General features: G+C 36.4%; 1 protein-coding gene across 2 annotated transcripts in view; it reads right to left on the bottom strand.

Annotated features, from left to right (window-relative positions):
• Positions 1-23,418, bottom strand: part of SMC6 (structural maintenance of chromosomes 6) — a 38,535-nt gene that overhangs the window by 14,987 nt on the left and 130 nt on the right. For both annotated transcript variants that reach the window (XM_050894169.1, XM_050894170.1), the window contains exons 2-20: positions 20,718-20,874; positions 18,004-18,152; positions 16,441-16,558; positions 15,539-15,644; positions 14,236-14,372; positions 13,616-13,677; positions 12,637-12,717; positions 10,985-11,086; positions 10,674-10,793; positions 10,471-10,569; positions 9,185-9,331; positions 8,724-8,812; positions 8,051-8,215; positions 6,867-7,045; positions 5,600-5,801; positions 5,345-5,459; positions 2,989-3,149; positions 1,101-1,236; positions 91-171 (exon numbers count right to left, since the gene is read on the bottom strand). In XM_050894169.1, the coding sequence (XP_050750126.1) occupies positions 91-171; positions 1,101-1,236; positions 2,989-3,149; positions 5,345-5,459; positions 5,600-5,801; positions 6,867-7,045; positions 8,051-8,215; positions 8,724-8,812; positions 9,185-9,331; positions 10,471-10,569; positions 10,674-10,793; positions 10,985-11,086; positions 12,637-12,717; positions 13,616-13,677; positions 14,236-14,372; positions 15,539-15,644; positions 16,441-16,558; positions 18,004-18,147 (2,244 nt within the window). In that variant the 5' untranslated portion in view covers positions 18,148-18,152; positions 20,718-20,874. The remainder of the gene's footprint in view (positions 1-90; positions 172-1,100; positions 1,237-2,988; positions 3,150-5,344; positions 5,460-5,599; positions 5,802-6,866; positions 7,046-8,050; positions 8,216-8,723; positions 8,813-9,184; positions 9,332-10,470; positions 10,570-10,673; positions 10,794-10,984; positions 11,087-12,636; positions 12,718-13,615; positions 13,678-14,235; positions 14,373-15,538; positions 15,645-16,440; positions 16,559-18,003; positions 18,153-20,717; positions 20,875-23,418) is intronic.

Consider the following 23,418-nt stretch of genomic DNA (forward strand, 5'->3'; position numbering starts at 1 on the left):
CTACAGTACTTGCTTATTGCAAAACACTGCCAACATTAAAAGACATTATTTCATATCCTTATTAGACATAATTTGATAATCTATTCTTACTAAGGTACGGATGTCCACTGACTGATGTTCTTCCATATTTTCAAGATCCGCTATTTCTGCATTTGTTGTTCTTACTTTTATCTGAAAAGAAAAAGAAAATAAATATTCCTAAGCTTATCTAAAGAGAAAAGTTCACGTTTGTTCATTTAAGTCAACACAGAAAGCAAGATATTCGGTCTTTCAGTTTCATTAGTGCCTACAAAAGACAGAACTCTTCCCACTTACCTATGGAATCCATTTTTATAAGATATAACTTGTTCTGAAAGTCACATGCACTTTAAATCAAGTTATTATTGTATTTCCATTCAACATGACAATTGAATAAAATATATTTTATTTTTCCTTCAAATATTTATCTTCAGCAATTTGAGTCCACGTGCCAGGTTTTTTGCTGGTTCTTATTTGTAATTTACTGAATATAATCTTATATAGTATGTATTATCTTACACTGTCCAACTGTAACATCACTGGCCACCACAAATATATATACTATCTAGAAGTACTGGAAAACAAAGAAAGACGACTAATAGTTGTAAAATGGTTTATAAAGAAATTAAAATTAAGAAAACTTAAAGGTGAAATATTCAGCGTACTAAAATAGGTTAAGAATATAAATTAAGAGCATGAAAAGAAACAAGATTCTGGGAATGAAAAGGCAAGGCTCAACAGAAATAAAGGAGGGGGAAGCAGGGAAAAGCTTGCATCAAATACTGCAACAACTTCCTAGTTGTGTCAAAATAAGCAGTAGAAATTTGTGAGATTTAGCACAAGAGAGAAAAAAAAAAAAGATACCATACAGAAACAACAGCATATGCTAGGATTGATGTGGCCTCTATCGTTCTGTCCTAAATGATGAAAGCATACTACAAAAGTAAACAACATGAAAGCAAACAACAAAAATAAGGATAAACATTAAAAACTATCATCCACTCAAAATATATTGCAGCAGTCAAAACGAAATAGGGAAAGACTGACCAGTTTCTGAAAACTAACACTGTACCTATATTTACCTGTAGTTCTTTTTGGTGTTGTCGATGACCACGAAGATGAGCTTCATTCTGCCTAATCTCATTTTCAATGGAATGTAAACGTTGCTGAGATGCTGTCAACTGTGCCTTTTTGTTTTCAATTTCTTTCTCCAAGTGACTTTATAAACAAAGTGATATTGAGATATTATATATTACACAGATATTATTTATTACACACACACACAGAAATACACAAATAAAAACTAAATGCATGACAAGACAAAGGGTAAAAATGTACTCCCCTAAACAAACAAACAAACAAAAAAATCTTAAGTTTATTATGCATTGGATGGTTTTAATGATCAATAAAGAAACACCAAAGCTCTACAGCAGAACTCATAGTTGATAACCAGCAGATAACTGCTTGATGGTCCTAGTCTATGCCTAGCGGATAAACCATTCGTGTAATCTGAACCACCTGTAATCTCTGTTAGCAATTTTCGCAAACAGGCCAATGTTTGAACTAAACAGTGGTGTTACTTCTAAAATACTACTGCATCTTGAGAGAAAACAAATACTTTGACTAGGATAAAACACTTCCAGTTAGAGAGAAAAGACATTAACAGAGATGTGAAAAAATTAGTTTATATAGTCTCATACTTTTCCTTCTACAAAGGAGGTCATGTCCAGAGATTTCCCATAATTCTTTCAGTTTGTGGTAAAACTATTTGAAATGCAAAACAAAGCTATTTTTTATCACTATTTATAGATGGCAAAACTTTGATAATGTCTTTCACCCCTGCAAAAGAAAGGGGAAGCTTTACTAATATTACAGTTAAAAAAAAACAAACAAAACCCCACGTAATACAAGTGTTTAATCCAACTTTTGTTATAGATGCATGAAATGGACTGATTAAGTCTGATCCCAGAATCAGTGTTTAATAAATTGCATATACTACTCCAGATAAATGTGTCATAGCTTTAGGCTAAGTTCTGAAGGCGGGGCGGGTAGGAAGACATTTTTCCTTTTTAACTGGCTTACATCATTCCCCCATAGCAATATTGGTAATGAAATGCCTGTAACGCTTTGAAAGTTAAGATAATCTTTGAGTGAAGTTCCTTATATACTGACACGAACAAAGTACAGTTAACTGACATATTTAAATTTTTTGAGTTTACAGAAATAAATTTTTAACATTCAATTCAGTCTACACTATCAGCTATTAATACTAAAATTAAAATATTTACTTAATATGTCTTTAATATAATCTGAGCCTCAAAATAAAAGTCTTCTATTGTCACCAATTTGCTTGGTGACAGTTCAAGTTTGTAAACTTTGAAATATGTTTGGCTTTTTAAACTACCATTTTGAAAGTAATGAGAAAAAAAAAAAACCTAAAAAGTAAAATGTAGGGAGAGGGAAGTCAAGTTTATCAGAGATACCTACCATAAATGAAGTCAAAAGCCTGAGAAAACACAGATGCAAAGTTCTGAAACCAGTAGGACTACGTGTGCCAAGGTAACTTTGGTTTGAATAATCAAGCTTCCTTTGCAGTAAACTACGATACCACTGTTCAGGTATTAGAATTTTAAAGAAACAGCTTTGACTCCATACTTTTTTTCAGCAAGCGTAAAATAAAAAGGAAGGTAGCTAGATTTCCTGGAGTATTCAGCCCAGCAAATCCCTACTTGCTGGGCAAGATTTACATGCCACAAACTGAAAAATACCTAGGTACAACTCAGGTTTGTACCTATCGCAGAAAGGCATTGAAATAAAGAGGTTTTCCAGAATTTTCAGAAGGAAGCATAAATCTCGGAAAGAAAACGGAGAGACTGGAGAGTAGTGTATATGCAAATAGACAAATATGCAATGCCACTATTCATGTCAACAAGTGCACTTTTTACAAATACAACATTACAAGATGCTAACCTTATTTCTGCTTCAACATCTTTGCTGAGGAACTTGGGTCTGAGGTAATCAGAAGAGTAATACCGTCTTTCAAATACTTGATCACCTTCAGCAGTGAAAGCTTCTCTACAATTTTTTGGGGGCCGATTAAACTGCATTACTTCACGAGCTTTACGGCTACTCTGAAAAATACAATGGCCTTATCATACCAATAGAAAAGCAACCATAATTAAAGATATCAATTTAAAACTTGTCTAGAAGTTCTCACCCAGAAATAATTTCAATTCCTAATGAAAAATAAGAAATACAGTAATGAAACAATGTGAAAAAAAGTCTATAATGTCAAGAATCTGCTTTTCTTAGTTGAATAAGACATTCACGTTCTCAAAAACCACCCACTTAGTTTAGCTGCCAATTTCTTTTATTCTATTACAAATTTATCTGCATTGTAAGTTCTGTAGTCTAATCAGTCCCTTATAATTTGCAATGGGAAAAAAATCACTAACCAAAAGGTCACAGGTATATTTAATTATTGAAAGTGGAATACACATACAGGAAACAATCTTCCAAAGCAAGCTGTGAAGTACGTCAAACAATATTCAATTAAAGTTTGGGGAAACATGCTGGTAAAAACATTGCCAGTGCCAGCCTAAGTGGTCACAAGCGCCTTTGTCCGAGGCAATCGTGTTATCCATTCAGAAGTATCATTTCTTCCACACAATACCTGTTCAACTTCTTTCAGATTCAGTTGAAATTGTTCAGGTAGGGCTCAAAGATAGTAACATTATGAAAAATCAGTGGTTAGGTAAGGCAGAGGGGGAAGCACAAAACTAGCATTCCTGCCATAAGAAAAGCCTAGGAAGTTCAGCTGTTACGTATCCCATTCAGTAACAGCCACACGTAATAAACAGTCAGTCAGCTCTGCACTAGACAGAGCATAAAATGCCTCTTTTCCAGTAAGAATGTCAGAGGACAAACTGGGACAAGTGGTTTTGGAGAAAAACAAAATCCACAAAAAGTAAGCATCGTTAGTTCTGCTGCTTAGAGAATACCCTGCTTGCTTTAAATAAAAATATATACATCTTATTTTTATCTTTGAACATTTTATCTGTAATCTTATCTGCAGGAGCTGATATCTTCAGTAGTAACAGAAAATCAAAAATCAATTAAGATCAGTAATCATATAGTGGCAGAAAAAAGTTCATTAACATGTTTTTATGGTCATCAAAACATAGATTGTTATCAAAATAGTATGTAATCTTAATTCAATGCCAGTTGCTAGTCACCTCATTCAAATCCTACTTAATAACTGATTATTGCTATTTTTTTATTTTACCAGACTATCCACAACCATGTTTCTTTGTACTCTCTCATCTCAAATACTTTAACACTGCGTAGTCCAAAAGGGCTCTGGTTGTTGTGGTAGGTGAAAAATAAATTAGGCTGTGAATGCTAACACGCAGCTGATAATTTAATGTAAGAGTGGGTGGTTGAATATTCGAAAGGAAACTTTTGAACTCCCAAGCACAAGCCTGCTACAGCTACAACTGGTACTTAGCTGCCAGTTGCTAGGTACAACTGGTAGGGGCTGGCTGCAAATTTTGGTAACACCCAGACTACACAAAACCATCCTGAACCCACCAATTAATAAAGAGACATGAGACAGAGACAGCAGTTAGGAGGCTGATCACACACACATGGACTATTTAGACTGGGAAACTAGACCACTTAGAGGCCCAGAAAGGCGGTGGTGAACATCCCAGAAACAAACAGGGAAGATTCTGGAAACACATGGGAAGAGATCTGTAGAGACAAATTCCAGGGAATGCCCAGGTACCTTGGCCAGGAACAGCCCAAACAGCTACTTGTGAGCAGTGGCACAGCAGGAACTAATAAGATTTTCTGCCTGACCTTCCCTGACCAGCAGTGATCTCCCTGCTGGGGACAGAAGTTGAGACGTATGAAGGTAGTGTTGGGGGGTACAGGGAAACAAGTAAGTTTGTGGAACTAAGAGTAAAAAGCTCTAACCTTGCTGATTCTTGAATAAATCCCAGTATCTAAATCCACTATGGGATGTCAGTTTACTCTGTCTCGCCCATGATAGAAAATAGTGTTTGCTGACAGTTTATTGAATGCCAAGAGGGCCTTACTGGGAACCCTCCAGTGGTTACATACGTGTGTGTGTACTGCACTATAACACTGGTAACTGATACAGTCGGGGTCAGCTGAGCCATCAGGGTCCTCACCTCTTCTCTGGGCGGAATCTTTCCCTATCTCTTTTGTCCATTACAGACACTATCAGTGAAGGTATCGTATATGCTCCATACAAAGAGAAAATGCTTTTCTTTAAAGACCAACAGGGAGTGTAGAGCCTTACTTTAATCAGCAGGATTGTCTCTATACCGCGCACATCAATCAAGCAATTGGCAACCACTGCATGATCTATTTCCAGTGCTGTGAGAACTGATGGGAATTCTGGATGATGAACTCCTCTGAAGAAAAGAAGAAAAAACACCATTCATAAAGGTCACATGAGATTCTTTAAAAGAAAAAAAAGTTACAAATAGTTCTTTTCAACTAATAATAATTTGAACCATCAAGGCTAAGCAATAAAATTCAAAACATAACTTACCTGTGTCTAACATCATAAACTTTACTCTGAAATTTATTTACAATTATTTGAGGTCTAAATCCATGTGGATAATATTTTGACATCAGTAGCTGAAGACTTCTTTCATCACTATGATTATCACAGCAAAATGCCTGAACTAGGCTCTTTAAACAAGATTCAACAGCCAAGGTCAGTTCAGCATCTTTTGGATGAATGAAAGCACCTAAATAAACATAAGAGACAAGGCTTTAGGAGCTGTGTTCCATAACAAAACATCCAGTAGTGTATTTTTACCACTCAAGGTTTTTGTTTTGTTGTGTTATGGGTTATTTTAAGAATCTAAAATAAACCTTTCTTACGGGGGGGGGGGGGGGGGGGGGGGGGGGGGGGGGGGGGGGGGGGGGGGGGGGAGTTAACTAAAAGGTAAAAAACTCCACAACAGACAAGCTCCCCTGAGAACACAGATGTATAATTTCTCTTCCTATAGAGACACCTATACATATTCTGAGGCCTACATTTTCTTCTAAGATCTTTGACAGGTCACTACTAACTTCCATTAAGGTACCAATTTTATGGCAGCTCAGCAGGAGTATATCAAGGCAAAGACTGCTTATCAACAATGTAATGCTTTAAGGGTGAAGGCAGAGGAACAACTATGCTGCAAGTTAAACAAACATGAAGATTTCCATTATATCGCCTGTCTTCAGTAGTACGTGTGTTTGCACGTTCTTACCCTGCAGTAAATGCCAAGTACTTAAGTACTTGGCCTTTATGCTTACACTTCCAGAATATGCTGAAGCCATTATACTCCCATTCATAAATTGAAAATAGCAGTCACTGCCAGAACTGGTCAAAAAACTAATGAAACCAAACTTTCCAAGAAAATCTCAATTGGTTCTGTCTGAGTTGCTCCATGCAAAACATCTCAAGTTTGACAAGCCCACAAGTCAGCCACTGGACATTTTGAACAAAATCTGTCCAAGAGCTAGACAGTGCTATCCACCAAGGAACAAGCAGCCAAAGCACAGTAGCCTTATGAGGTGTGGGGGAGTCAGAGGGGTGCATTGACAGTTTACCATTATACCTTAACATCTAGTTCATGTGATAAAAAGGACAGAAGCAAAAGATAACCTACCAGGATAAAACCTTTAGTCCAGGAAGTACATAAGAAAGATATATCTGAAGCTCCTTAAAGAACAAATAGTTTTTCTAAAAGATCACTGGTTACATTAGCAGCCATGCAATAAATCTCATGAGGAAATATGTCTTTTTCAGCAGTCATTCTTACCTAAAGGTCCGACAGGTTTGTGTTTGAAGTGCCCTTGCCTATAGGCTGTTTCAACTGCTTCAAGAAATGCTGGTATATGTGGTCCAAACCTTTTCAACGTATTTGTTTTACTATCTTTCAGCTCTCTCAGCTGTTTCTGCTTGGCATCCAGTGCTTGTTTCGCATCACAGTCTTCTCTCCTAAGAGAACAGAATTTTTTTCAGTAGCAACAGCTTATGAAGCCTGAATTTGATTAAAATAATTATAAAGTCTCATTTTTTAAGTGCTAGTAGGACAGTGTATCAAGACCTCAATACTTCAATGTACAGCTAGCTACACACATGCAACAATATTTTTATAGTTTCAAGAAACATGAGACAAAAAAGCAAGAAAGAAAAATACTACTTTGCAACAGTTTTACAAGACTTTAGCTCTAACAATTTATAATAAATTTATTTTATTTCTAACTATATGCTTCAATTTCACTGTCTTCTACAAAGGTCTTCAACAGAACACAAAGTAACTGTTGGTTACAATAATTGATAAAACACGTTTAAACTAATACATCAAGTGCAGTAAGCAACAATTCTCAAATCTCTTAAGACAATAAGTGACAACATTGCCATAATCCCCTCCAGTAATCATTGTTCAAGTTCAGGTTTCCAAATCAAAGCCAAAGAGTGCTTTATTTTTCTAGCTTGGGTATGGGCTAAATTGGTATTTGAACCACTTGCTTCAAAGTCTCTATAAATCTGCCTTTAACTATAGATACAATAATTATCCCTAAGTGTATCTATTTCCTTATATTGTGTCATACATCTTGTGACATCATATCAGGATGTGCTAGTGTATTAAACAACATGAAAAAATTTAAATCACAGTTTGCCCGTAGGATGATAAGAGAATAAGGGACAGATGGTGGGAGGAAGAAAGAAGGGCATTAAACTGACAATATAGATTTGTATCAAGCTTTAAATTAGTAATACCTTTCACAAAACAGTTTTCTCAATTTTTCAAAAGTTTCTAAATTAAGTCATGTTGTGCCTAAGACAAAAGTTTAGAAAGTCCTAAGATAAACTAGGAAAAAAAAAAAAAAGAAAAATAGAAACAGAAGCCTAATACCTCAGGGAATGCAGGTACATAAGAAGGGACCTCTTATAACCTGGAACAAAGGAAAACAGTTACATTCAAAAAGCATAACTTACCTAAGTCTAGCATGTTCTTCCTCACACTTATATATAGCCTGCTGAAACTGATCCACCTGTTGACCAATCATTATTTCTTCATCATGGAATGCCTTTAACTGTTCCCTTAAGTGTGCGATTTTCCTTTGTCTTTCCAATTTTTCAGGCTCTGAAACCTGATTAGCACTAGAAAAGATCATACTTCAATATTTTAAAACCACACTGATGATTTATGACATGAACTTTGTTTTATTATCTGTATCATACAAAAGATTTATGCATGATAAAGTTATATTTAAGATTCTGTGCATTTACAAGATCTACAAAGCATAAATACCAATTTGGGTTGGTTTTTTTTTTTTTTAATTTGCATCACACAACTCCCCAGTTACATTCCCATTACATTTAGTTTAAGGTGTATTTGTTTTGCAACACCATGGAAGCTATTAAATGTATATTATCACCAACAAAAAAGAAAAGCTTTTTTTCTGCCAAATTACCTCATCACCTTCTAGTCAAAATCTTAGTATGTGAAGAAGCAGGATCAGAAATATTTAAATATTTAACCGGACCCTGCTAAAGTTTAAGTAAATATCTTCTGTTACTGCAGATTTTCTCATTAATCAGAAGAGCTTGCTCCCTGCATACCTATACCTTAAAAAACATACACCATAATCACTATATCTGTATTTACCTGCTTTTCAGTTCTTCAATTCGTTTACGTAGCTGTTCATCGTCTTTTCCCAGACGTTTTAACTCAGTTTTGAAACGATTATAAAGCACCTATGAAGGATACAGTAGTTTAATAAATAGAAGCAAGAAATAATTTCAAAAAGAACTACAGTTTTGAGTAAATAAACACTGAACTGCATCAAAACAGACAAACACAACTTGAATTTCAAGAGTGTGAAAAAGAAAGAATAACACAGTTAACTTGAACCATATTTATTTTGACCTAAGCTTAACACTGCTTAACACCTGTGTAAAGACATAAACGCCATGGCCCCCGAACAGAAACTACTTGCAAGTCAGGCAGGAAATTGTACCTATAGGTTTCAGGAAACCTAGACACAGCTGGTGAAGTACATATGGGTAGAGCATGGACAAGATTAAAGCTTTAAGTTGGTATGAACTTTGAAAGTTCTTTTTGCCTACCTCAGCTTCATTGACTGCTTTTCTTCTTGCCTGCACATCAGCCTTCAAAGAAATACACTGAGGATGTAGGGCTTGTGCTTCTTCACTTATTGTTATTAACTTCTCTTGTATTGTTTTGTACTTTTCTTCTGCTTCATTCACTTTTACCTTTGGTGCAAAAAGAGAATGATACACAAGTAGTAAGGAAGCAAAATTTTCTTCAAAACCTCTTAATGCTACAGAAGAAATATCTCTCAAAAGAATCCATCCTACATGTCTCATTTGCTTTTTTTTTTGTTAAAAAAAAAAAAAAGCAAGTCATTGCCACCAAATATATGCTAAGATGAAAATTAATAAAGGAACATACTCAGGAAACCAACAGACTACCAAATCTGTGAAGTAAACAGCAACGTTCTTTTCTAACTCAAGGTTTACTCAAACACAGGACTCTTGATACAATAAGGCCAAGTACCATGATATGGAAAGAAGTGAAACCAGTATCTGGACAATGTTCCTTCAACACTACACAGACATGTTCAGCCATGAACTAAAAATGTCTCAATTGTTTAAAAAAAAAAAGAAGTATGTATTTGTTTTACATTAAAAAAAAAAAATCAATGAAAAATGAGTGCCAATTCAGAAAGTTTGGAGAAGGAGTTTTAATAGACTGAAAAGTTCAAAATAATGATGTCTAGTGTTGCTCTGCAAAAAATATATTCCATACGTGAATCTGAATGTTTGGCAAGATTATTCTTTTGTGCTACCTACAGAAGTCTTAAGTACCATCCAGAGAGTCCATTAAATTTCCAGATGTCTCCTGAAATCAGACACTGATCTTTTCTACAGGCAATGATACCCAAGGAAACCTATATGACAGATCTCTGAAAGAGGCTCCAACGTTACAGAAAGAGGCATCAAGTAAGTACTCTCAACAATAAAACAGTTTAAATTACTGTTCACTGGTACATGCAATGCTAGTCATCTCAAATTCCCAGTCAAAATAATACAACCCTCACCCGAAACAAAAGTATCAGCATGAAAACCACACACACATACCCCTACTAAACATCAGAAAACAAAATGTCCTACTATTATTATCCAATGAAATGTGGAATGCAAATGCTACTGTTAAGTTTTAGATGGTGAAAAAGTGTATAAATGGGAATGTTCTTAGCTGCTTGTGAAAAGCTAAGATGGCCAGTTTCAATAGCTTACAAGCTAAAGGACAATCATAGTTTAAATACTATTTTTATTCTTAAGTCAAGGAGCCAAACTAAAGTGACTTATGGTTTAAACCATATATGTACCCGGCATTCTTCTAGCTTGTGAACAAACTTCTCTGTATTTCCTTCTTCGGCTCTGATGCCTTCTTTGATTGGCTGTATTTCTTTTTCCATCTCACCTACCTAAATAGAAGCATATATTAGCATATATTAGAATGTCTGCAGCAGATTGGGAATAATTTAAAGTACGTTTCATATGAGGAAACATATTTTAACAAGACATTTACCACTGCCCACGCCATTTTATGTTTCAAATCTTCAAGATGATTTCGCATGTCATTTACAAACCCAATGCTTTTGTAACGTTCCTTTTTTTCAGAATAAAGCTCCTTAAGTTCTTGAAGACGCTTAAAAAAAAAAAGAAAGAGAAGTTCAATCGTGAGTGCAAAAAGCTGTGATAAAATATGAAATCTTGGCAAGATTTCTTTTTTTTAAATTTAATGTCACTGAGACCTAAACAAATCAAAACTATGTAGTTTAACTCCTAGTTATTTCAGTGCTCAGATCTGTACTAATAATTACTTTCACTTTTACATACCTCTACTCCTTGTTCTATCTGAATACATGTATTTTCTTTAGTTTTCATAATAGATGAATAATCTTCTTTCATTTGTTCCAGCTGAGTTGCCTTCATAAAAAACTAAAAAGGAATAAAGAGATGCAGATGTCAGATTCAGCAGCTTATCTAAGTGAACTATAAATAATTACCATAGAAAGACCATTCATCCCAACCTTTACGCATGGTGAACGATACCCAAAGTAAAATAACTGGTGGGGTATTTCTGAATAATGAACTAACTCAGCAGTGTCCTAAGATTTTTTTAAATTTATCAATGTCTTTAGAGAAAAAAAAAACTTTAAAAAAATTGTTTTTGCAAGTGGATGACTGCTACAATCAGATAGTGTACTGGGTCTGGCTGGGATAGAGTTAAGTTTCTTCATAGCAACTGTTATGGTGCTGTATTTTAGATGTGTGACCAAAACAATGCTGATAACACACTAATGTTTTAGCTGTCACCGAACAGTGTTTGTATAGCATCAAGGCCTCCTGTTTCTCACTATGCCTTCCCAGTGAACAGACTGGTGGGGTGTGCAAGAGGTTGGGAGGGGAGACAATCAGGTAGATGACCCCAACTAACCAGAGAGATATTCCATCCCATAAAATATCATTGTTATGGTTTAACCCCAGCTGGCAACTAAGCACCACACAGCCTCTCGCTCATTCTCCCCTCGGTCGGACGGGGGAGAGAATCAGAAGGGTAAAAGTGAGAAAACTCATGGGTTGAGATAAAAATAGTTTCATAAAGCAAAAGTTGTGCATGCAAGCAAAGCAAAATAAGGAATTCATTCACTGCTTCCCATCAGCAGGCAGGTATTCAGCCATCTCCAGGAAAGCAGGGCTCCATCATGCATAATGGTTACTTGCGAAGACAAACGCCATCACTCTGAACATCTCCCCCTTCCTTCTTCTTCCCCCAGCTTTTCATTGCTGAGCATGACGTATATCATACCATATGATATGGTATGGCATATCCCTTTGGTCAGTTGGGGTCAGCTGTCCCAGCTGTGTCCCCTCCCAACTTCTTGTGCACCCACAGCCTACTCGCTGATGGGGTGGGGTGAGAAGCAGAAAAGGCCTTGACTCTGTGTAAGCACTGCTCAGCAATAACGAAAACATCCCTGTTCTCAGCACAAATCCAAAACATAGCCCCACACTAGCTACTATGAAGAAAATTAGCTCTATCCCAGCCAAAACCAGCACAGTCATGCTCAGCAATAAAAAAGGGAGAGGAGAGGGTTTAGGGGGGTTAGCCATCTCTTGCTCGGGAACTAGCTGGCATCGGTCTACCCATGGGAGGTGGTGAGTGATTGCCTTTGCATCTTGGTTTTTTTGCTTTCTTTCTCTCTTTTCCCAGTTTTTCCTTCATTTTTTAAATAATTCTTATCTCAACCCACAAATTTTCTTGCTTTTACTCTTCCTTTCCTGTTCTCCCATCCCAAGTGGTGGGCAGCAAGGAAGGGAAGTGAGCGAGTGGCTGTGTAGTGCTTAGCTGCTTACCTGAGTTAACCCACAACAGGTCATTAAAATTAAGAATTCTGATTTTTTTTTTTTCCCCTCCAAATGCCACCTCTAAAAATTTGAAACCACTATTTTAATTTTTAATCAAAATGTTACATGATTTTTCTTACCTTGTACTTGTCACCTTCATTTTTAGACTGCAAAAAGTGCTTACTCATCTCTTGGGTTAAAACAGACACAGGATTATCTACCTGTAAAAATAAATTACTTTCTTTTCATTTTAAGTAAAAAAGTTCTCATATAACTGCATATCCACGAAAGTGAACAAACCATCTCCCTGTTCCATGCCCAGCAATTCAGTAACAAGCTGAGAGAAGCAGATCCAGAAATTAAGATTTCTACTCCTCTCACCCCTTTTTAAAAAACAACAACAACAAACAAACAAAAACTTTAAAAAATCCAACTCCATCAAGTACAAATTAGAACCACAACAAGGACAACTAATTAATCGTTTCCAGGAGAAAGACTGACTTGTAGAAAGACAGCGCCTGTTTTTTCCATTTATTTAACAAGACCAGCATTAGCAATTTCATCCAGTGCTGTTCAATTTCTCATTATTTAATTGACCAAAGTATTGCATTAAATGCAATGAATTGCCCCCTATATTCTTACAGAAGTTTCCACAAAATAAAATCAATACATACTAACAGAAGTTTATATTACTTGAAAAGCTAAATATGTTGAATATTTTAAAGTTCATGTGCACTACCTGATCTTTCCTTAATCATTTAAGCAGCAAAAACATACTCAAATTTCTGCAACAGCAGAAACTGAAATAATGAGCAGGAAAAAAAAAGCTCCAGGTATGAAAGAAACCTACATATGCTAAGACTTACATTAACGGGATACACGACTCATGGCTCACAGATGATAGTAAATACTTATCTCTCTGGCACAGACTCTTATTCTGCATTGTATGAGAAATATAAATTTCAATTTTCTTTTGCCATTGTATTTGATCTTGAAAGAATACAGAAGAGGTGAACCTCTCCCATTTAACGAAATGGAACATTGCTTTTTATTTGAAGAATTATAACATCACATGCTGATGTCTTAAATTGCGCAGAATTTAAACACTATAACAATTACCTGTATATTAAAGTGATCCAGTATTCCTACGAGTTCCTCTTTCTTTGAAGAAATTAAGGTCCCTAATGGTAAAAAAAGAAAGTAAAAATGCCTATAGGTCCAAAGTAGAGAGACATACAATGCCCTAGCCTTTTGTTCAATCTAGTGGTTCCTAGTAAATGTAAAAAATGAGATTAGTATTTTTGTAACATAGATTTAGTCCTAAATGAGAAACACTGTTTGGTTGGGTTTTTTAATCTTTCTGAAATACTTGCATTTGTACAGAAAGACTTCTAATTAAAGTCCCTCCTTGCCTCATAAACCCTCTGTGCCAGAATTTAGGTAAATCAGCAAATTTAATAAAAACTCAAAAAGACTAAAAACTATGTTCAGCCTCATCACACAAGCAGATTTTCATAAAGACAAATACTGTATGACCTCACATCATGCAGAACCTGACACAACTGCTTTTGAAATGCTAAAATATTCTTAGTCTAAGTTAAGCACAAAAAATGGACATCATCATCATCCTCGAATGATGAATGAAATTAAAAACATCATCCTTTACTAACATCCAGGCATTTAAAGCAATAAAAACATTTAAAGAGCTAAGACTGAGAAGAAAACAAACTACCACCAACCAGATTTGCTTTTCAGTCTATAACTTCTGCTTCCATCCAGATTAATGTGCTGATTCACAATAATAGAGCCACCATACACTTCTGGTTTAAATGCATCTCTACCTTGGTTTCGCAATGTTATGGAAATATCTGCAGAACTAAAAAATAAAAATAATAAAAAAGACAACTAAAAATAGTTCCAAATCTAAAAAAAAAAAAAAATAAAAAAAAAATCAGAACATTCTAATTTTCCACAAAAATTGTCATGTCTTGTACAGGTCACAAGTGGAAGTCAGTCATAGTACCAATCAGAACAAGATATATTTATGTTGTCCGAGCCAAAACGGCATCAGAGACACATGGCCAGAAAGGCTGCCATACACTCACTTGTTTGCACCTTCAATGCTTCAGATAAATCATGAGCCAAAACCAAATAGTTGTGAGTGCACATTTCCCCCACCTTCCTTTCCCATCTGAGTGCCCCCATCTTTAGGCTGCAGAATCAAGTTGCTTTTTGGTTGTTCTCCTGTCCCCAAAGCGGCTTCTGTAGCAAAAAGTCGCTTAGCTTCTACAGCCATCCCTAACCAAAGTAATCTATAGCAATATGCTTAAGGTGTTCTAGAAAAGATGAGGTGTGGTTTCAGTTCTGAATTCAGATTTTGTTTCTCAAATGAATGCTGAAACATTAAGTTACTATACATAAGGCAGGTACTGCCAACAATTTGACTCCCAGCACCTCTGAAAGGAAAAGCCTGGGGCTCTGAGTTACAGCTTTATGTAAATGTAAACTTCTAAACCTGCTCTCCTATCTTTTTATTGATTCCCCTAAGCATGTTATCCCCACTCTTGCATGAATCCACTTCCTGCATGTTTAATAATCCACCTATATGTCACGATTTTTATATTGTATATTCATTCATGTCACCAGAAAAAGAATTAACCTCACTGCTCACAGAACAACGATAACTAGTTTCCTATGAATTTTTTCTAATGAACTCTATTCTTCTGCAGGATATTCAAGTACATCGTGGAAGTAATACACAAGAACTGGGCAATATGCAGGACGTATCACTGTGTTAGCTAGTTCAAAGATAATGGTATACTACTGGTAAATTAGTGGTAAAATTCCTAATGTGGTTTTTGTTTGTAGTTTTAGGGTTTTTTGTTTAAATATGATCTCTTCAGTGTTATGCTTTTTATTCAAATCTGGTAGATCCAATAAGAGAACACACAAAATGAAGGTGAACAGAAAACTGATCAGCTAACCTGAATCACAATGGCTAAACAACATGTTCAACCTTAAAACTAAAAAAGTCTTACTTACGTCTCTCCATCTCGTACAAACATTTTTAATGAGGAACCTCTATTAGTTGCAGTGGCTTTTCCACCAAGTCCAACAATAAGAGCAGTTAATACAGAACTTTTTCCACCTGTAATAGAAGCATTGAACTTTTTAAAAAAAGAAGTTCTTGTAACTCTTTATCCAGTTCACCCATATTACAGATTTTTGTTTGACTGCCTACGTATTCATGCACTCAAAGTCCAAATTCTGTCTTTATTGAACAAACATATAAAATAGCAGTAACTCTAGAAAAACATCCGCCACTTCCAAGGTTCTCCCTAAAATAAAAAACCACCATTACCATGAGCCAAACTTCCATTACTTCTATTTAGCAATTTGCATTCAACAAGATGCCCTATCTCAGGAGGAAAGAATCTCCCCTTCCTTACAAGCATACAGAAAACATGTATACAACAAAAGAAATCAAACACACATTACCATTTAGATAACTATCTGAAAGGGTTTAAGCTCTCTTTCAAAATTTACGTTTAATTTTTTAAATTCTCCCTCCAAAGAAGTGAACTTTCATAAATAAGTATCACTTCCTTCTCCTCTAACAGTTTGTACATGACATATACTTGGACAATTACCGTGCATTTAATAATGCACATATGAGTACATTTAGTTTAAATATAAATTTATATATGATTTAGCTATGAAAAGATTTATATTCACATTCTCTTTCGCAAATCTCCAAATTAAAGACCTAACTTTTTCACCAGCCTTGAACTACTGGGATAGACCTGTGTGGCTCCCAAGTCCAAAAGTGAACCCGTCTCCATTCTTAAAAGACGACTAGCAATTCTTTTTCAAATAAAAATTACATCTTCTGAATTATTAACAAAAGTGTTCTTTGACAAAGAAATGATGCAATTAATACTTACTTCCATTGTTTCCAACAACAAAATTGAGATTTGATCCAAACTGAAAAGGCCCTAACATTGAATGGCACATAAAGTTCTTCAGCTGGATACTTTCAATTATCCCAACTTCCCCTGCAGTCTAAAGAATTAACAATTGAAACTGGTGTTATGCATGCATTTTAATGAGATACAGTTTATCATTTTAAATATAATGAGAATTCAAACAACAGCATGATATAAAACATCAATGGTTACAAGCTACAAGGAAATCAGAAGGGTTTCATGACACTATGAAAAGTTGCTTGCTACAGAGCAGTTACGTAATAAAGAGGAAAATAGTTACCAGAGCTGATCACTCACCCATAGTAACTTTCACTTCTCCCCAGAACTAACTTACAATTAATAAAATATAAAAGATTAAGATCATGGATTCTATATGGTTGTCAGAGCAGTAATAAAGAGCATCACAGAAAGACTTTCTTGTTACTTGAATAATACTATTTGTGAGAATTCTTAGCACAGCTTAGAACGAGGGAAATTAAATTAGAGCAGGACAGGGGAAATGAAACTAAAAGTGGGACAGCCCACTGTTCAACCGGTGTAACATTGTTTTGACAGGAAACTTTAGTTTTACCACCAGTGCTTCAGAAAAGCAATGTTTTCTAAGAAAGCAAAGTCCTCAGGAAAAATAAACAAACCAATGACACAGAACAGCTGCTGTTTAAGAAAATGAAGCGAGGAATAATGCTTCTGCACACCAAAAATCAACCATGGCGTCTTATAGAATAGAATATTTCAGTTGGAAGGAACCTACAACGGTCATCTAGTCCAACTGCCTGACCACTTCAGGGCTGACCAAAAGTTAAAGCATGTTATTAAGGGCATTGTCCAAATGCCTCTTAAACACTGACAGGCTTGGGACATCAACCACCTCTCTAGGAAGCCAGTTCCAGTGTTTGACCATCTTCTTGGTAAAGAAATGCTTCCTAATGTCCAGTCTAAATACACAAGACAGTATTGCAATCTCAGAAATTATTTTTTAAAAATCCTCCATCAAATTAGAATTCAACTATTACAGAAAAGCAAAAAGAAAAGGTATTCCCGTTTTCAAGTTTCATTTCCATCAAAATATGCATTTCAAACTAGATTTTTCTTTTTTAGTCATTTGAAAGTGTCAGCTATGCAAAACAAACAAGTATTTGGTGCTTCTTTTAGTAAAGAATTTCTTTTCTAAATATTTTCTCTGCTCTTACTACAACCATACACCAAATATACCATACTTCTATCAAACAAAATCTGTTTCCTTTATTTGGTTATTTGACAGCTTCAGTAGTATTCATACTATAAAACTAGAACACTGTTATTTTATGATCAACTGTTATAACTACGTGACCCAAAAGAAATAACATAAGAATGAACTCATGCAGAAGCCCTCATCACAGATATTACCTCTAATTTCTTTTATATTGGTTCCACTGAAGCCTACATGCAAGACATTTATTTCAACATCAACCAAAGGCACAGAACTTTTTTATATCAACTTTTTCTTCTATCTTCCCCCCCCCAACTTTTTAAACAACTTACCGACAGTAAAGAGAAATTACTATCAGCTGACGACTGTGAATTTTCTTCTTCATTAGACTCATCACTATGTTCATCTGTGTATTCTTGTCTCTGCCTTTTATGGGATCCAGGCTTTGAAATACTTTCTTCCTTTCTCTTACCCATCAGTACTGAAAAATGAAAGTAATGAAAGATTCTACGTTTCAGTCTTCTAGATGAAAACATACCTACAGATGATAGCACCGACATACCAATTTGTTTACTTTGCTAAAAGAAACATTAAGATCATAGCAAACATTGCAACAAATACTTTTTCAGAACTGAAATCTCAGTGAATTTAAGCCTAAACTTACTATGAAGAAGTTGTATTACAACAAAAGAAACACAACTTCATTATTCTAATCAAGCTGAATTTGTTTGTTGGTTAACAATAAAATCAACCTTTATTCTGTTTTCCTTGGTACATTAGACTTTGGGATATTTGCTACAATTGTTTTTGGTTAGTAATGAAGATTCAGGTGTAAAAAGTACGTAACTATCACAGTATGATCAGCAGCATCAATGCAGGTTTGATTAAAGTGAGCTGCGCAGCCAAGAAGAAAATGTATTAATTATATGTGGTTGACAAATGCCTAGAAAATTAATATGCAGAACACATAAAAGTAGAATAAAGGAAAATTTAGATTCATAGCATTGTTCCTGTGTGGTTTCTTGCACGCAGCCACCCTGCTTGTGTGAGGCAGTGTAATGTGATCACAGTAAACAAATTGCTGTTATTTTACTAATGAAGGATAACTATTCTCTATATAGATAACATACGTATATATTTGCTCTACAAATGAATAAATAATGCACAGACTTCCTGCACTAATACGACTGGTCAGAAATGAATCTTGCAAAAGTAACAAGATCTACTAAAGTCACATAAAACCAAAACAACAGGCATCAAGATTAGTCAAAATCTCACATTTTCTGTAACTGTGACCTTAGGGCATGGTTTTTATTCCCCCAGAAGTACATTATTACATTCTTCATACCTACAGTCCCAAAGCACTACACAAAACGTGGAAGTTCACATACTTTTTCCCAAAGTAGAAGAAAGGTCCTGTTTATACAAAGGCAACGCACAATCTTTTTATTTGCCAGTAGTTAAGTTAAGTCACCTACCGGCAAATGTCCAAAACAGGCTAAAACTGACATCAACTGCATAGTATTCTGACATCAAAAAGTTTCTGAAATGGAGTATGTTCTCCTAGTCAGACAACTTTGTTTACTAGAATTTAATCTAGAGCTCCCTTCTAGGAAGGATGGCAATGAACTTAAAATGCATCTTACCAGTTCAAGCAAAATTCAGAGGCATTAAATGCAATTAATATCCACTGCTATATAAACATCACTGCATCACACATGGCCTAAGAGTAGGCTGAGTTTATTTATGAAAATAAATAAATAAAAGTAATAATTTTAAAAAAATGGGGTGCAGCGCAGTGCAGGAAAGAATGACCAGTATTAGAGACATTGCATGTCCAAAGTTGACGGTTTGAGACCAAATTGACTGTGTGGAGACTAAACACACTGGGGGCTTGCACATCAGAACACTTCTAGTCACAGATACATTTAACGATAATGAATGACCACTTCCTTGTCCCACAGGACAGATGGGACGATCCAGGAGAGGAGGCAGACAGGTCAGCCTAACAGTTCCTAACATGATCTCCTGTGCCCTGCAGGGGAGACAACACGATCCGAGAGAGAGAGAAAGTCGGGTGGATCAGCACAGCAGTTCCAGCTGTGCAATGCAAAGCCTCAGGGCCTCATGAGGCCCCCTCGTTAAAGCCCTCTGGCCCTCCCAGAACTTCTCTTTGGGTCTTGCTCCACATTCTCTCTTTAAATGTTTTAAGATTAATAAACTTCAAGAATCTACAGAGAACTCAGTGAAACAAAGACTTAAGTTACAACTTTAGTCATAAGAACTAGCACTGCAACAGAGAGAAGCAGTATTTCCTCCCTCTGCCTCTTCTGTTTCTGTCTCATCCCCCTGAGTTCAAGCAGCTCTTTATGCAGCAGAATAATAAACAGTCTCAAGGCACCGATTCTACTGAAAATTAATGCAGGAAAAAACTTTTTTCTTTTTAAATTAGATAAGTTCCCCAACTATTCCACCATGCAGATCTGTACATTTGGGTCATTGTAGAGAAACAGATGTTTCTTTGAGCAGCTTCTTTTACTTGTGTCACCTTAACATTCTGGTCAAACTATAGCCTGATTTCAACTGATGAAAGGTCAGATAGCTCATATTACCGAGCATCACAGACAATAGCATTTATTATACGAAACACCACAGACATTAAAATTTGTTACATCGTTACAAAGAGTGTTTAATTTCTATTCTAGATATTCATTGACTGGTTTCTAAAATACAGTGTCTGGTAATTTCCTCATTAATTTTCTTTGACACAGCATCTAAATGATGAATTAAAAAAAATAATATGCATCTCTTTCCATTAAGCGCAATGAACAAAATTCAAAGCAAATGCAGAAATGCAATAAACTTCCCATCTGACATTCTTGCAATAATTCTGTATGGCAGGGATTTCAGATCAAATACTGGATTATTATTATTATGTCCATTAAGTATTTACAGGGAATCTGTCATTTCCATTTTATGTTATGTAGTTTAATACCATACACATAGAAACCAAGGAGCAAACACGCTTCATGACTCAGTTACATACCTTTTGCTATGCTACTTTCAGTTTCCTACATAAACATGTTTTTATGCTTAAATTACACAGACCAGGAAAGAGTCACTTGTATGCTCTTGGAATTCATCCATCACCCAAATATGAAGACTAGCATTCATTCAATCTGCTGTTCCATTGAAATCTCTCTCTAGAAAGAAGGGAAAACACCAGATTTAGATGTTGTAATTATTAATGTCCGAACTAAAGGTCAGGGCTATGAGTTCCATCGCTACACCATTTGGACATTTAAGAAAAAGAGAGTATAGAGTGGAAAACAGAACAAAATAACCTAGAAGAAAACTCACTCATGTAATCTAAGTGTGACGAAGGCAAAAGACAGAACAGTCTGCACCCCAGAACTCTTGAAGAGCTAGTACTGCAAACAAAACTTAACTGAAACTGTAAGCAAACTTTATTGAAGTGACCTCAGAAATTATTATGACAAGTACCAGCGGATGTAATACCTACAGTGAGTACAAAAAAGCCAGAAGGAAAGAGAAACTGACTGTAGCAACAAGGAATCCACTAACAAGACTTCACAAGAAACAAAGCTTTAAAAGCTAAAGGAAGAAATAATCAACATTAAAAAAAATTAAAACCCACAGAAAATGACACATACATTTGAATTTTATCTTCAGTTCATCTTGACTTTTTTGACAGAAAAAGTTCCTTTTTTTACATTAATTGCTCCCAAAACTCTTGCACCAAGACACCCCTAATTTTCTCCATTAAGTTTTTAATTGAAAAAATAGTTCATCTCACTCTCAGCACCACTTATCATGACTTTAACAATAGTTTGGGAATAACTATTCAAGGTAAAGGAAAAGCAGCCGATCTGACCTATGAAGGTTATTCAAATGTGCAATATTATATTGGAAACAATTAAACTGGCAAAACACACACATTAGTACAAGTATTTTAAGATATGTAATAGACTAATGGGAAGCCAACAATGGACACTACTGACAAATGTTAACAGAAGGTTTTTTTAATGGACCAGGCATCATATTTAAAAAACTGAAATCTAAATTTATGTTTATATTGCAATATAAAGTAGGACTATGTTATGACAGACTCAGGAACACCAATAATTCAAGTGAGAACCCTACTGTTATTCAGAAAGACAAAAGAAAAGTACTGATTTAATAGAGAAAATGAACTTTACTATCATAGAATGTAAGAGTGTACAGTCAGGAATAAAAACTGGAGCTATGAATTGGGAACAAATAAGGGCAAGACAGATCCAATTGTAAAAACATCACAGGATCACTACAAATTATTACAAGTAATTGTTATGCATGTAACGAGAAGACGAAAGAAAAACGCGATTCACAAATGTGCTGTATAAAACTATCAGGAGTATTACATGTTATAGTAGAAAAGTATTTACCCTGTTAACATCAAAGTATAGGAAAACAGAGGCTGCATCCACTGGAAGCAACGTGCACTGATGTCTACCCATGTTCCAACTTACCCAATGGCATCTCTTTCCACAGTTCTACAACTGGTTTCCCCTTTCCCTTCCTGGCTGGTCACAGTCGGCCTCATTCAGAGCAGACACAACCAACCTACTGCCACCAAAACCACTCCACTGGCTTTCTAGCAGCCTTGTGTTGGTGTCTGTATAAGGTAGGAAGCAGCTGCCACTCGAAACATCCACTTTAACTACTCTGAACCCAGACCAGCTACAACCTGAACTGCCTTTCGTCCAGTTAGCAAAAGAGAGGTAGGGAGAAGACATTAGAGCAGCCCTACGGCAGGATGAATGCAAGATATGGGAGGAAGCATAGGGTGGGAGAAGAGGAAGAAAAGAGTTGTAGTCTTCTGCTCATGTATAGCACACTACCTGTGTTTAAACAGACAAAACGATAGTGATAAATAAATTACAAATTAACTCTAGCAGTTTATAATAATGAAGGAAGGGAACATTCACAATCTGTTGTACTTAAAAGGCGCATGTTTCAGAGACTCGAAGTCAGAAGCCTAGCTTCATACACAGCAATGGAGTGCCGCGTATTTTTAGGGGCTATCCAAGCCAGATGTCCCATGCTAGACTACATGACTCTTACATTCACAATGCCTCTCTGAATACATTCGCAGCTAATGCATAAGAAGTCTATACCAACCCATCTAGACACTGGAAAAGCACTGTCTGACAAACAGCAGCACAGAAGGCAGCTCCACCTCCTCTATAAGGAGGAACAAAGAAAAGAGGGGGCACAAATCCCCCCCACTCGCACCTCCAATCCCACTGTTATTTGTTGCTTGGCCCAATACTTTCTCCGGACGACCTGGAAGGACCCACTCACCTCCCACAGAAGCGACACCGGTCCCTTCGCGGCTGGAAAGCCCAGGCGGCAGCCGCTCCCCGGCCCTTACCCGCTTCCCCCCGCCTTCGCAGCGCCGGCTGCCGTCGAGCAAAGCCGGGCACCCGGCGGGGAGCCCTCACACCAGGCAGAGCAGCCATGCTGGACAGCGGGTGACAAAAGCCAGCTCCCGCTGCTAACGTGCCCCCACAAAACCACCTGCGAACGCCAACCCCGGCGCGGGCAGGATCAGCGCGGCGGGGCGCGGGACTCCCGGCCCGGCACTGCCCTGACACAGCGCGCCGGTGCGGGGGCAGACGCCGCCGCTACTCTACGACCGACCGACCTCCCTTCCTCCCAGCCGCCCCCCGCTCCCAGAGAGCAGA

The sequence above is a fragment of the Gymnogyps californianus genome, chromosome 3 (genome assembly GCF_018139145.2).
Source record: "Gymnogyps californianus isolate 813 chromosome 3, ASM1813914v2, whole genome shotgun sequence".
NCBI lineage: Eukaryota > Metazoa > Chordata > Aves > Accipitriformes > Cathartidae > Gymnogyps > Gymnogyps californianus.